General features: G+C 58.8%; 1 protein-coding gene across 2 annotated transcripts; it reads left to right on the top strand.

The window, feature by feature from the left end:
* Positions 1 to 7706: 7706 nt before the first annotated feature.
* LOC128902689 (retinal homeobox protein Rx2) lies at positions 7707 to 9622 on the top strand. 2 transcript variants are annotated; one of them, XM_054186100.1, is made up of 3 exons: positions 7707 to 7983; positions 8074 to 8303; positions 8986 to 9622. In XM_054186100.1, the coding sequence occupies exons 1-3, from the start codon at positions 7707 to 7709 to the stop codon at positions 9436 to 9438; spliced, it is 960 nt and encodes a 319-aa protein (XP_054042075.1). In that variant the 3' UTR covers positions 9439 to 9622. The 2 variants fall into 2 exon arrangements, with proteins under 2 accessions (XP_054042075.1, XP_054042074.1); XM_054186099.1 differs by having other exon boundaries at positions 7707 to 8009; positions 8076 to 8303.
* The last annotated feature ends 1148 nt before the right edge of the window (positions 9623 to 10770 follow it).

The raw sequence follows: 10770 nt of genomic DNA, 5'->3' as shown, positions 1-10770 counted from the left end.
GACCATCTCTATGCTAAATATATCAGAAGGCAAAAAGTGAAGCGTATAACTCTACAGCTTGGGACAAAAATGCCAATGTGTACAGGACGCAGTGGGGACTTGTAGGAAACCAAGGCCTGGTAGCTACCAGCGAAGCATGGTCAGTCAGCAGTGCAGGCTTCTCCAGGCTGCTTTAATTTCGCAGCCTCTCGGCCTTCAAATGCAGTTCAAACGTCGAGTGACAGCAGTGGCCCTCTGCTCAGCTGCTACGTGTGCCAAATTCTGGGGCTTGGGCTACCAGCAAACGACTTGCATAGGCCAAAATGAGCTCACCGCATTTATTCTAGGAGTTATCTCCATGTAAGGCTAAACATAGGTCTGGCCAACCTGGAAGATTATGCCAGGGTAGGGCACCTAAACCCTGGGAAAAAGCTTTCACTGTGCTAAATCCAACCGAGTCTGCGGGACAGCAGCGGTCATCTCCACCAGGCCACCGTGGGACAGCAGCGGTCATCTCCAGCAGCTCTGTGGAGCAGGGTCCTGCGGTTACAGCAGTGGGGGCGTCAGCCCGTCTCTGCACTCGCACAGCCATAGTAATTATCACGCATGATAACCCACACAGAAGCTGTACAGCCCTTGCACGCGGATGAGGTACACAGTGCTGCTCCCGAGGGGCTCAGACATTCTATAAAATTAAGGACTTTGTAAGTTCTCCAAGAGCTAGTCTGTGAATGAAATTTGCAAATGAATACATGTGGCACCTTCCTACAGGTTTTTAAGTCTCTCGCTCTCTATCTCCACCCAATTAAGTAAAAATACTCATTTTAAATGAATAAATGCACTCAGTATGATTTGGGTTTTTTCTTTCTTTCTCTCTTTTCCTTCCTTCCTTCCTTCCTGCCTCCCTTCCTTTCTGTCTCATTCTGTCTTTTCTCTGTCTTCTCCCTTTTTCATCTCCTCTCCTCTCCTCTCCTCTCCTCTCCTCTCCTCTCCTCCCTTGATCCTGGCCTCAGATATTGGTCCACAAAGTGCAAAAGATACAATTACAGTGCACCCCAGATGTGGAATGCACTCTGTGCTGAGCCCCCTTTGCCTGGGCTGGGTGATGTTCTCCATCCCCACAGAAGAGTGGTGGCTCTGCCAAGCCCCGGTGAGTGACAGCACTTTGCTGAGAGAAGCTGGGTGATCCCATGGACCCGCTTTCTGGAAGGTCCTGTCACCAAGAGGGAGGATCCGCTGGGGGTTGCAGAAGACAGCTGGGTGCCCCCAGTATTAGATACAGGAAAAACACCTGCCTTTGCATCTGGCGATGTAAACCATGACTTGTAAACACTGTTATTGCCTTCATTGGTCATTCCCTGGGGCACTCACCATGAGAGGACTTGGTTGTCCTACCTGGCAGCCCCATCTAACACCTCTGGCGGCTGCAGGCCCAGAGGGACCAAGGCTGCTGCTGCTGAGGGTCCACACGGCAGCACCCTCCCGGCTGCCAGCGGCTTTGGAACCAGCTCCCGGGTGAAGGGCAATGCTGGTGGGGACACCATGGCCGGCGCTTGGTACAACTGTGCCTTCACCAGGCAGCCCCCGGCGCTGAGCTGGGCAGAGCATCTCCCCACGCTTCCTGGGATGGTCCCTCTCCCTGGGGAGGGGGACAGCCATCACCCCCAGCGACACGGCTCAGCGCCAGGGGCAGGCAGACGCGTGGGATCTCAGGGGGGATTTCAGCCCGTGCCATGGAGGCAGAGGAGAGCGAGGGAGGGAGGAGGGTCACCCCTCTCCTGCTCCAGCAGGATGCTGGGTCCGAGGCTGCCAGGGAGGGTCCCACCACCTTCCACCGCAGCACTGGCACCGACACCGCGACACAGGAAAAGGACGGAGAAAATCAGATACTTCTAAAAAGCCCGTTATCGCCACTGGGTGTAACAGTGCCCTCCTCCGTGAATGCAAAGGGACAGAGAGGGCACTGTGTAGCTTTATGTGTTCATCATATATGGATCAGGTTTTATTAATCTGCACTAATACATTTATTTGTATGTCTTTTATCTGTTTTCTACTAGAATCCTTTATAGAATCCCAGCATTCACCATTTTCCTGCTAATGTACCGGTGAACACACAGGCAAATACTTTCTAAAAACACTCCTCGCACAAATTCATTGAAATATGGCTCCCTGGCAGCGACGCTGGAGTTACCAGCTTAGGGACAGGGAGAGGTGGCAGGTGTCGGTCCTGTCCTCCGTGGGACAGCCCTGTGTAGGGGGGTTCTCGGATGCAAGAGATCATCTTGGAAAAGCTCTTTCAGCAGCCAGTATTCAAATATAAGCTGCATAGACTTGTATGAAAACCTGTTATCAGATTATTTTCCCCATTGCAGTCCCAAGAAAATATGCCTTTTCTTCTTGCTCACTTCTTTCTTACTTAAGAAACACAGAAGTTGTCAGTTTACCTTCCTTGTTTTTTCCAGAGGATGCCCTGGTCCGTTCAGAGGGATGTCAGTGGCTCTTGCACTGTAACAGGTCATTTCTTCAGTGCGTTATCAAGCATCAGAGCCAGCAAACGCTAACTCAGTCTCAAACACTGCCTAAAACCACCAAGAGTTCTGGTCCCGTTTCTGTCTCTTGAGATCCTTCTCTTACACGTCACCAGAGAATTTAATTATCTATGGGGAAAGACAAGTGGTCTCTTTTAGGAGGTCTTTACATAAAGCAGTTATAGTCGCAAGCTCAGCTCAATCAGCCTTTGGTTTGATCAAGCCATTTCCCTCTGTATCTGTATAAACCTGGTAGGTGTCTCCATACGGTTCTGTTCCTTTACAGACTGAATTGTCTTATCTATAAAACACCAAAGTAAACAAGCCTAAGGCTTTCGACCTTTGAATTAAAATGTGCCTGGGACATCCTGAAAATCTTACTGAAAGCATCTGGTGGTTTAAAGGAGCTAATTAAATTCGTCAGCACATATAGGATCAGCATTTTCACGGTTTAAGGGTTCAGAGAAGAAAGTACAGTCAGAATCACCAAACAAGCGATTAATGAGATTCCAAAAAACACGTCAGGGCTGGTGGAGGGGAGCAGGGCCGGGGAGGGGGGGGCCTGGGGCTGGCACCAGGCTGGGAGCAGGAGCGGTGGGACATGGTGGGTCCTGGCCCCCGGCGCCGTGTCCCCAGACGCCCCCGCGAGCCGCCAGGCAGGGCAGCGCGATGGCCAGGGCACTGCTGCGGGTCTGTCCTGCCCTCACCACACCGCAGGTGGCTGACCTGCTCCCCACGGCACCCGCAGGGCTCATCCCTCCCTCCCACGCCTGTCCCTGTCCTCGGGCACCAGCGCGGGCCTGGAGGGGCACACAGGTAGGAGGTGGCAGGGCCACACGGGGAACACATCACCGGCCATGCAGGTCTCCTCCAGATGCTCAGCCCTGGGGACAGAAAACGGGGCTGCCTGGAGCAGAACGGGGTGGCAGACGGCACACTGGTTCTGCTGAAAGGCTTAAGAAAAAGAGGAAAGACCTTTCTCCAAGGTCTTTCTCCAACGTCTCGCACTGAACAACCTTTCTCCCAAGGCTGCCGGAGCCTTCAGAGGCAGCCACTGCACACGTGTGTGTACGGGGATGCACTTTGGTGCACATGTGTGCAGGAACAGGACATATGTGCACACACTTAGGGACATGTGTGTGCACGTAGGTGCGTGTGTGTCTCTGTGTGTGTGTGTGTGTGTGTGCACCACACGGAAGAGCAGCAGATTAAAGCGTCACATGGGAGCTGCTGCTGGACGGACCCTACCTGGGATTTGGGGTTCTTATAGTTAATAGGATCGCTGGAGCTCAAGGCCGTCATCCCATCAAGATAAACGTCTCTAGTGCCCACTTTTAAGCAATCCGAATTCAATTAGGCTAATTGGAAAACAAGTAAAGAAGGATTGCATTAATATAGCCTTACAGCATGAACCTGCGCTCCCTGCCTCTGGAGGGATGGCCGAGCGTGGTGAGCCCCATGTCGGAGCCCTCACACCAGGTCCATGCTGCTCATGGCCCAGAATGGGCTGCCCCCTTCCCGGAGCAGCCGCGGCCACCCGCAGACGGGACGGGCACGGGGACTGCGTGCTCCAGGGAGGCTGCGGCACCGCTCGCTGTGGGGCTGCTGCTGCCACTGAGCACCTTGTCGGGGTGGAGAGAACACAACTAGCCCTCCCAGGGGCAGGGAAAGAAAAGTTGCACCAGGAAAAAAAGCAGATGACGGTCAAGGTACAAGTGATGCAGTGACGGGAGGAGGCGGCAGCTTCCTCATGCATCGTGCTTTCAAGAAGGCTCTTGACCTGCGCACTTGGGAACTTCTGGGGAGAAAAAAAGCACGGCCAGTTTTTGTCGGTTTTTAACAATCTGTTGGAAGGCACCGGGTATGCAAACTGCGGCAGGACACAGGTTCCCGCTGGGTGAATATTTCCCCCTTTTCCTTGTCCCCTCGTCCATCCCACCCCTTGCAGATTTGCTGTCTGACCTTGAAAGTGCCGTTCCTCCCCCAGGGTGGCGCTCCCTGCTGCACACCACTGCTCCGGAGAGCCACGTCCCACCTGCAGCGGGACTTCAGCTTCAAATGGCTGCTCTGCAAGGCAGCAATTATTTCAGCTTGACATAAAGAAAAGGCAGGAGGAAAGGAAGCAAGGATCCGCGGCATTTTATGGTGGCGATTTCATTGTGTGAAGCCACATCCCACACATGTGCCTCAACAGCCCCCACAGGATCAAGACTATCCTGATTTAGTCTTCGCTATGCATGCGCAGGAAGGGGGGCTAGCGGACAAATGTGCTTTAGATGTTGCCTACCTTGAGAATTTTTGTTAGCTTCCAAACATAATTTCAGCAGTAAATGTTGTAATAATACATTGCAAAAAAAACCTTAAAAAGGTGATGGAATTGGGGGGGGCTATCTTTTGGAAAGGCAAGTAGCAAATCCCACCTATTTCATCCCCCAATGAACACTCTCAAATTTGATCTTTGCTGCTCCTGTAAATTTCCAAAGGTAAACAGTCTTTGCAAAGCTGCCGCGTACCACAGCACCAATTCCTGAGGCCTCACGCCAGTGCGACACCCATCCAGGGGAATCCGTGGCAGCAGAGGATTGAGCGAACGGCCCCAGAGGGAAACGTACAGATGGTTCCCTTTCCTTGCCATCCTACACTCTCTGCGCGAGTCTCCAACTACCAGAGGAATCCTTAGACTTTGTCTCCCCCCCGAGCAGTGCGATGCCTCACGCGCGTGTCAGGGCAGCACAGTCCGTGCTGGATCTGGAGATGGAACAGGCAGAGCTGCTCTCTGCTCTGCTACTGGAATGGGGTTTTTTTTCAGATTTTTTTAGAGATTGTGACTGAGGGAGTTGCTTCCTCTTTCCACAACTCCTTTCCCCTGCAAGAAGGATGCTACAGCGGCAAATGCAGTTCCATATGGCAAATGCGACTGTAATCATCCACTGCCGAGGGAAGATCCTTCTCTATTAGGGAGGAAGGTCTGCTGTGTTCTGTGTGGGATGCGTACCCTGCTTTGGGGGGGAAGGGGGAGGTTTTTTGCTGTACATTTGCATTGTGATTGACAGCAAAAAAATTGAGCCTTGTCCCTGTCTGTATTCGACCATTTTGACAGGTGCCCTAAAAGCAGGACCCAATGCCCTTTATGGCACTTGCTGCCACAGCAGAGTCTGGCTAAAGGGGTTTTGTCTCACCTTTTTTTTTTTTTTTGCTACAACAAGCAAAAACGATTCCTGAGTTTGCCCAGGGCTTCTGGAGGGACAGGCATGTTTTGTGCTGGTTGTGAGTGCCGTAAAACCCAGGCTCCAAATTAGAAGAAATTAGGGACATTGCACAGTTCATTCATCTTCACTAATAGAGTTCTTGGGAAATACACATGTAGATTAAAGGGACACAATGGCCCCTGGCTGATTGCTTTGAGTACCCTCCAATGCCCCTACAATGGTATTGACTTGCTTTTCATATTGCGCACAAAAGCCACACTAACCTTCTCTTGTCTCTTCTGTTGGCCTCTTCCCTCTTTGGCAACGGATGGCTGAGTTCTTTCGGCCCCAACCTCCCACCCCTCGCCATCCCCCCACTCCCCACACCCCCCCCCCCAAGCAGCTAGTGAAGGCAAACCTCACCTGAAGTAGGAAAAGCCGAGCTGAGCACTTCTAAAAGGAATTAAGTTTGGGACATCAGACCATAAACCTTAGAAGGGTGTGGGCACCGGCAGAGGCAAGCACTGCCAATCTTTGTTTTGAAGCGATTCCTTTGGAAAAATCTACACAAAATGCATCTTGTTGGGGCAGGAGGGGAAGCAAAAATGAAGATTTGTTGAGAGAGGTCACACCTTTTATTAGACTAGCTAACATATATGGAAGAAGCAGCAGCACCAGTGGTGTTCTTCATTCACACAGACTTTCCTCAGGCCTGAAATGGAAGATCCTTCAAAGCTAAGTGCAGGCTGAGAACCACTCTGGATGTCACTGTGTTTGTCACTTAAACCAGCTGGGACAAAAGACGGCTGGTGCCTCAGAGGAACTGGCAAGTGCTAGCATAAAAAGTGATAAAGTGGCAGAAAGAGAAAAGCAGGGAACATATTGATGCAGGAAGGAGGATACTAGAGGCAGGAGACACGATGCTGTTGCCTGGTCAGAACTGTGCTGAGTCCCCGTCCTCCACCAAGCCACGCACAAAGTAAGGTGTGGGATGTGGCGCTCTGCCTTACCTCCAGGAGCATTGGGCAGGTGTCCCATGAAGCCATGCCCTGCCCTGCAGCCTCCCAGCCACACTCCCACCGCAGGGGACAGGGTCACAGAACCAGCTCTTCTCACGGGGTCTGTCCTATACCGATTACACTGGAAAATTCCCTCAGAAATATTGCCTTGCGCTTTCCCCAGACTTGTGAAGGCTGAAAGGCCGAGCCCACCTCCTTCAGGTGTCTCCAGAGCCCATCCTCCCCACAGCCCGCTCCTTCCCTCGGTCTCTACACCTGGCTCTGCAGGCGGCAGGCGCCGGGCAGGGGTCCCGGCGGGGGACCGGAGCATCCGCTTCTGCCCCCAGTGCCCTTCACCCTGCGCGCACACACGAAGCGCTGCCACGGCGTCCTCCTGCCCTTCACCTTTAGGGAGGCCACCGGTGGAACCGTCGCACTCAAAAAGCGCCGGGGCCGGACGTCGCCTGGAGCCGCCGAGCCAGAGAGCTGCCGAGAGACTCCGAGGGCCGGCAGCGCAGCGCCGGGGCACCCGCTGCCCCCCGGCCCCAGCCTCCCCCCGGGGCTCCGGGCCCTCCCCAGCCCCTCCGCGGAGCCCCTGTCCCGGCTGCGTCCCCCCGCGCCCGGCGAACCGGCAGATTCCCGACGGCGCCCGGCCCGGGCAGCGCAGCCCCGGGGCTGCGGCGGCGGCGGCGGAGCTCGGCGGGGCGCCCGGCCCGGCCCCCGGCCCGCCCCGCCCCGGGGGCCCCGGATGGCATCGCCCGGCGCCGTCTGGGGCCGGGGCCGGCGGGGCGGGGCGGGGGGCGGCGGGCGGGGGGGGCGGCGGGCGCTGCCGGCGGGGCCCGGGGGATGCCCTGCCTCCCCCGCCATGCCGGAGCGGCGCGGGGGCCTCGCCTTCCCCCTGGCCCGCCGCCCCCCGGCACTCCTCCCCCGCCCCGAGGAGGCCAGCTCGCCAGAGCCGCCCCGGGGCCGGGCGGGACCGCAGCGCCGCGGCGGGGCCCCGGGCCGGCCGCCCCATGCACCCGCCCGCCGCCCCGCTCGCCATGGCCGAGGGCGCCTTCTCGCTGTCCGCTCCGGCGGCGCGGAGCCCCGGGGGGAACCCGTCGAGGCTGCACAGCATCGAGGCCATCCTGGGCTTCACCAAGGAGGACGGGCTGCTGGGCCCCTTCCCGCCCGACGGCAGCGCCGGCAGCGCCAAGGAGGCGGAGAGGCGGGGGGCCCGGCTCTGCCTGCCCAAGGGGCCCGGGGAGCCGCCGCCGACAGAGCCCCCGGGCCGCGCCGAGCGCTTCCAAGGTGAGCGGGGCGGGGGGCTCCCCTCCGCGCCCCCGGGCGAGCCCCGCGGGGAGACCGCCCCCCCGGTGACCGCCCGTCTCCCCCGCCCAGAGCCCTACTGCCCCGGCAGCGCCAGCCCCGAGCTGCCCGCCGGCAGCGGCGGCGAAGGGAAGCCGTCGGAGGAGGAGCAGCCCAAGAAGAAGCACCGGCGGAACCGCACCACCTTCACCACCTACCAGCTCCACGAGCTGGAGCGCGCCTTCGAGAAGTCCCACTACCCCGACGTCTACAGCCGGGAGGAGCTGGCCATGAAGGTCAACCTGCCCGAGGTCCGCGTCCAGGTAACGCCCGACCCGCCGCCCCGGGCCGCGCTCCGGCCGCCCCGCCGCCGCCGCCAGCGCCGCACGCAGCCCGCCCCGGCAGGGCGCAGCTCCGCTTCCCGGCGCCGGGAGCCCCCGGCCCGGCGTGCACCCGCCATCCCGGTGGCCGGAGCCCCGTGAACCCAGCCCGGCACCGCCTGAGCGGCCCCACGGCCACCGCCGGGCGTCCCTGCAGCTGCCGCCGGCCCTACGGCCCCGGCCCGGCCCGGCCCGGCCCGGCCGGCGGGACACCGCGGAGCCCGGGGCCGTTTTCCGTCCGGCAGCCGCGGGGTCGCGCCGCTGCCCGTTGCCTGGCGTGTCCCGGCGCGGGGCTACCGAGGCCGCTGTGCGCCGGGGCGGTGGCTAGCGGTCGGCCAGCGAGTGGCTAGCGGATGGCCAGCAGCCGGGCGGGGGATCCGGGCGGGCTGGCCCCGCCGCCGGGCGCTCCCCGCGCTGCTTTTCCCCGGCACTGCTCCCACCCGAGCCCGGGGCTGCCGAGCCCGGGGCTACCAAGCCCGGCTGATCCCGTTCCTGCCCCAGCCCAGCCGGGCACGCCACGTCTGTGGCTCCATCGTGTCAGTGGCTCCGTTTTGTGTGCCCCGTTGTGGCCGTGGCAGAGCCGGCATGGCACCCCTGTGCTGCCCTAACGCGGCTGTGCTTACAGGTGTGGTTTCAGAACAGACGGGCCAAGTGGAGGCGGCAGGAGAAGCTGGAGGTGACCTCCATGAAGCTGCAGGACTCACCCATCCTCTCCTTCAACCGCTCGCCACAGGGAACACCCATGGGTCCTCTCAGCAGCAACCTGCCCCTGGAGACGTGGCTGAGCCCGCCAGTGCCCAGCGGCACGGCCCTGCAGAGCCTGCCCGGCTTCGTGGCCTCGCCGCAGAGCCTGCCCAGCAGCTACACGCCACCGCCATTCCTGAACTCTCCGGCAGTGACCCACGCGCTGCAGCCCCTGGGTGCCATGGGACCACCGCCACCTTACCAGTGCGGGGCCACCTTTGTGGACAAGTTCCCCTTGGACGAGGCAGACCCGCGCAACACCAGCATTGCCGCCTTGCGGATGAAAGCCAAGGAGCACATCCAGTCCATTGGAAAACCCTGGCAGACAATCTGAACTCCCTCCGCAGCACCTGGGAGAATCCTGCAGGGAAAGGCCAATCCTGGGACGACCAAGGGACACCCTTGCCCTGCTCCGTCTCCCCTGGATGGCTGGGCATGGCAGTGCTGTCCCTTGCACCAGCCTTTCCCCAATGCCTTCACTTGCTTTGTATTTTGCCGTCCTTTTAATTCCCTTTTCCACATGCCCTGCAGAGTTAGGGCCCTGATCATAGCTTAGGAAAACAGTCTCCTTTGCGCTCCCTCCTTGGCTGGACGCCATAGTTGCAATAAAAGCTGCAGTAGGGCGAAGCGCTGTGTGAGGTGGCTGGGAACCGCGGCTTGCGTTGCCTGGGGAGGGTTTTCTGCTTTTGCGCCATGAAGTGGCACCACCTGCGTGAATCAGGGCTGTGCAGCGTGTCTCTGCACCCAGGTGGGCCGCGGGGACCAGACCCTGCAGCCAGAGGGGTGGGACAGGCCTGGCTGTGTCCCTCCTCCCACCGCCCCAGCAGTGGGACCCTGCCCGAGCTGGCTGTGGGCTCTGGGGGTGCAGCCCCATGGCGGGAGGGTCCTCGCTCGGAAAGCGGGGGCTGGAGTCTGGGCCGCCTCAGGTTGGGACGGGCTTTGCCCACCCCTGCCCCAGTGGGCCGGCGTCAGTGCCGTCCCCTTGCTGCCCCCTCGGAGAGGGGACCTGGAGGTGCCGCGGGGGGCAGGGGCGGTAGCTGTCGGGGTGCTGGGTGTCTGGAGCTGTCGGGGGGTCCTGCTGGCTGCGTCCTGCTGGGAGCAGCCCCCCGAGGCTGGCACGGCGCTGGGCCCTGCTCGCCCCCCCCCCATGCCCATCGCCAGGCTGCCGAAACTAAAACTGCAGCATCTTTATTTTCCATTATCTCCGTTACTGCCTGTAATGGGGCTGAGAAGCTGTAATGAAACACCCCTTCTCCTCCGCTGGGCACGGGGTGCTCTACACACTCTGGAGGTTGTGGCAATTAACGTTTCTCATTAGGGAAGAGAGAAGGATGCACAAGCGCCCTCATTGTGTCCTGGGGATGATTCAATGCAGACTGGGAGACCTCTCCTTTCACCATTTCCCACTCGTTGTGGCCAGACAAAGGCTGGCATCTAATTATATTTTCACAATCTGTGCGTATCTTTTAAGAGTCCTGTCAGAAACAAGTATGTCAGCTTTGTTCAGCTTCACTTCAGAGAGCTTTTTAACCTTAGACAGCAGTTTCTAAACATCCCTTCACAGCCTTGTCCACAGCAGCCCCCACCTATTGTCTGCAGAGCTTCTTTCAAGGATAATAATAGGAATCCCTCTATTTTGAAACGCCCTTTCCTCTCCCCCCGGCCT

This window comes from Rissa tridactyla, chromosome Z (genome assembly GCF_028500815.1).
Source record: "Rissa tridactyla isolate bRisTri1 chromosome Z, bRisTri1.patW.cur.20221130, whole genome shotgun sequence".
Lineage (NCBI taxonomy): Eukaryota > Metazoa > Chordata > Aves > Charadriiformes > Laridae > Rissa > Rissa tridactyla.
This window is presented reverse-complemented; position numbering and strand designations above follow the sequence as displayed.